Source organism: Penaeus chinensis, chromosome 32 (genome assembly GCF_019202785.1).
Source record: "Penaeus chinensis breed Huanghai No. 1 chromosome 32, ASM1920278v2, whole genome shotgun sequence".
Classification (NCBI taxonomy): Eukaryota; Metazoa; Arthropoda; class Malacostraca; order Decapoda; family Penaeidae; genus Penaeus; species Penaeus chinensis.
The window spans coordinates 21,285,361-21,290,360 of NC_061850.1; the positions used below are offsets into that span (position 1 = coordinate 21,285,361).

The following is a 5,000-nucleotide window of genomic DNA, read 5'->3' on the forward strand; positions in this document are numbered from 1 at the left end:
TTCTCACCTTTAAAGTCAACTTCACCATTGCCATCGGCATCAAATATGTCTATGACTCGCTGAACTAACGGATTCTGCTGTAATTCTGGAAGAGACATAAACTCTTCTACGGATAGTGAGCCTGAGTTGTCAAGATCCAGCTTGCGGAAACGCTTGCCAAGTCGGCGAATCTCATCAGCATCAACTGTAGGGGTAATTTTCATGACGAGATTAGTGGGTATGAGCCTTAGAAGAGGGAGATCAACGGGTCTCTCATCTTCCTCTATCTCTGACACCGATTGGAAGATGAGCCACACCACATTTTACTAATGAATGAGTCATATGTGGCTCACTTTCCAATCAGGGTGCAAACAGATTGAGACTCGTCAATAACCTGCCTAAGGCTCATATGAAGATTGTCTAGGCGTAGGCAAATGGAGCATTCAACTAGATATTATAGAAAAAATATTTACAAAATGCAAACTCTTCATGCTAGCAATGAAGATTTCTGCTGTGGGATCTAACATGATACCAGTAATAAAAAAGATGAACATGCCCTATAACAAGGTGTCTATCACATTTATCTGGGTTCATGTTTGCCCAAGACAACAGATTGCAAATAAGAGAGGAAGACTCAAGGTGACTTCCTTTGTTAAAAATCAAAGGTTAAGTAAAATAACATACTACTATTATTAGAGCTAAAATGAGGAAAGCTGTAAATATAATCACACACATTTGTGTGTGTGCTTCAGATATGTTTTTATTCATTATCTACACATCTTTGTACATATATTTTATTCAATACTTTATCTGCCTGTCTTACATATGTGATGAAAATCACACTTGGGTGTTAGAAAAAGTTGTGATGATCTGGTGTTAATAAACAACTGGCAACTAACTGCACACCAGGTGTGCAATTACACTTGGCTGCTAACGTCTCCATTGGATTAAATATATTGCATTCTAAAATTATCACTCACATTCATCTTTCCTCAAAGTCTTGTTAAAAACATTAATTTTCCTACATCTATATCTGTAATCAGCAAGTCTCTTATGCACAGATTATATTTAGCTTCCTCATTTATCGCTGATGTACAAAATCACTCATAAATGAATATATGAGACTTCCATTTTAACAAGAAGTAAAGTCATAAAAGGATTCTACTCATTGTATGTCAAAATTTAATGACTTGGAAATTATTAAATGCAAAGTCTTACAATAAGGTGTGTATATATGTATGCATGTACATTTGCACATTTATGTGTGGATGTATAATTGCCTGTGTGCGTATGCATATATGTACACACATGCACGCACGCACGCACACACCCACACAAATATATATATATATATATATATGAAATAGAAAACAAAAAGAAATTAAACTAAATCATTATGCTTCAAACTCTTCACAACTTCCTCATCAGATGAATAATATACCAAAGTGGAAATCCATTTTGGTTAATTATTCATCTGAAGAGAAACATAACCATTTAATTGATTAATGTAGCAGTTTTCCTTTTCATCTTTGTGTAAATGTTACTGTGTTTGTCTTCATATAATATATATATATATATATATATATATAATGTATAAATACATATATATTTATGTATACATATAAATACATATATATACACACATGTATATATACATATATACACACACATGTATATATACATATATACATATATATACGCACATACATATATATATACGCACATACATATATATATATACGCACATACATATATATATACGCACATACATATATATATACGCACATACATATATATATACGCACATACATATATATATACGCACATACATATATATATACGCACATACATATATATATACGCACATACATATATATATATACGCACATACATATATATATATACGCACATACATATATATATACGCACATACATATATATACGCACATACATATATATATACGCACATACATATATATATACGCACATACATATATATATACGCACATACATATATATATACGCACATACATATATATATACGCACATACATATATATATATATATATATATATATATATATATATATATATATACACACACATACATATATATACACACATACATATATATACACACATACATATATATACACACATACATATATATATATATATATATATATATATATATATATATATACACACACATACATATATATACACACACATACATATATATACACACACATACATATATATACACACATACATATATATACACACATACATATATATACACACATACATATATATACACACATACATATATATACACACATACATATATATACACACATACATATATATATATATATATATATATATATACACATACATATATATACACACATACATATATATACACACATACATATATATACACACATACATATATATACACACATACATATATATATATATATATATATATATATATATATATATATATACATATATATACACACATACATATATATACACACATACATATATATACACACATACATATATATACACACATACATATATATACACACATACATATATATACACACATACATATATATACACACATACATATATATACACACATACATATATATACACACATACATATATATACACACATACATATATATACACACATACATATATATACACACATACATATATATACACACATACATATATATATACACACATACATATATATATATATATATATACACATATACATATATATACACATATACATATATATACACAGATACATATATATACACAGATACATACATACATACAGACATACATACATACAGACATACATACATACATACACACATACTCACATACTTATATATATATATATATATACATACACACACACACATAAACATATATATAAATATATTCACACATTATATATATAATATACATACATACATACATACACACATTATTTCACAGACAAAAACTAATACTATAAAATATCCTTATCAGCTAATATATCTTACAAACAGGAAAAACTGCTTCAGCAACCATGCACATTAGTAAAGCAATTCCAAGCACCCTGGCAGCTCTGAGAAGCTTGAATGCAGTCATCAGAAAGAAGAGGAAAATAAGCTCTCTGTTAGACCTAGAACATCATCAACACCTGTTAGTCTGCATGACTTGGTGACAAGGGAGGGAGCAAGAAGGGGGGGGGGGGGGTGTTTAGAAGTAATCTGACATGGGGAAAAAGGTTAAATTTTATGGAGAAGTAAAAGTTAGTCAACCTGGTTAGAAATAATCTTGACTACCTTGTAATTTGACTTAATAAATTCTATGCTGGAAGATTTAGATTAGCACTACAAAAATGTACCATATTGAAACTGGTTACAATAAATGTGAAATATCAAATGCTTAAATGGGGAGAAGCAAAGCAATATGCATAAAAACTGAGTATGAAAATGTGAAATTCACAATAAAAGATTAAAGCTCCAAAGAAAATTTATACTTCACTTTTTCATCACAACCTATCTGAAGTCACAGCAAAATAACAATGTTGACTCAATCCATCGAAAGCATAAATAGAATTGTTCTTAAGCAAAAGGAATCCTGGAACCAAATTATTGCAGAAGCAGCTTTTTTTCAAAAGCTGGCTATAGGTACATCATATTTTAGAACAAAATAGTTGTAAAACTAGTTGCAACTGGAAGCATGCAAGCAAATATCCTGTACTCTTGGCACATGCAATGAAGCATCCACTTCAAACCAGCCCCAGGCATATATCAAAGTACCTACGTTCATGGATAGTGCTTAACCAAAGATGCAGAAATACAACTTGCATAACTAATATTTCACTACTTATTTCACAGAAATTAGATAAACTGCTCATAAGCCTACCAGACTTATCTCTAAAATAATCAATATCATCATATATCCAGAACTAAAAATTCCAAGAGAAAGAAAATCTGTTTTAATAGTTATGTGATATGAGTGATGATCTGATATCTAGTTCACCACAGAGAAGCACAGCGAAGCAACAAGAACACTGTTTCATGAACGTAGCTACTGTCCCATACAGCTGTGGCAGACACTGTACAACAGATAACTACTAGTTGCATATATACTCCTCGAAACTCCCAAGATATGAGTGTGATCGGAGGGAAGTGTCCCATACTCAATATTTGGAACTAACTCCTAACTCCACGGTTAATCTGGTGTTAAACCTGTCTTTTTTGTAAGGATGGTGTCTACAAGATGTTGAATGAGCCAGAATGCCAGGAAACATTCTTGTGGTTTTGACCCTTCACCCAGTCTCACTGGTGATTTGATGTACAAAAGGCAGCACTACAGGAAACATGTACTGCTTCACAATGCAAATGGACATGGACAAAAGCAAAAAAAAAAAAAATAAAAAAAAATAAAAAAAATAAAAACACAAGATAAAAAAGCTTATATATACATAATAAAATCATATGTATATATACAATAAAATGGGAAAAAAAATGCTCAATCCCACATAAAAGAAGACAACTATGATTCTATGGCATCCCTGATTGGTGAACACTATAAAAAATACCCTCCCAATATTTTTTCCTCAGTATTTATGTGCTTTCTTTCTACTTTATTCTCTTCTGAAATAGGGGGTTACATTTGTCCAGCATATTTGGTAAATCATTACCTTTATAGTAGTATGTAAGTAGGGTTAACTTAATATGCTATATATTAACCTGACTGGCTGGCTCTTCATTTCCTACAAAAGCATCCCTTTCTCTACATCATTTACTGTGTACATCCATATTTTTTTCTTGTCTTCTTGTTGAACAGTGTTTATTTTGATAAATGTTGAAAAAGGTATGAATATCTTCACAATGCAAGAGAGGTTTCTGTCTGGTTTCAGCTATAACTGTCTGAAATACACGTATTTCTGACAGAAATATAGTCAAAACTGTTCAAATACATCTCTTTAGCTGT

At 30.3% G+C, this 5,000-nt stretch overlaps 1 protein-coding gene across 2 annotated transcripts in view; it reads right to left on the reverse strand.

Annotated features, from left to right (window-relative positions):
• The window catches only part of LOC125042356 (calcineurin subunit B type 2), a 33,102-nt gene that overhangs the window by 7,615 nt on the left and 20,487 nt on the right, over nucleotides 1-5,000 (reverse strand). For both annotated transcript variants that reach the window (XM_047637912.1, XM_047637911.1), the window contains one exon: nucleotides 8-184. In XM_047637912.1, the coding sequence (XP_047493868.1) occupies nucleotides 8-184 (177 nt within the window). The remainder of the gene's footprint in view (nucleotides 1-7; nucleotides 185-5,000) is intronic.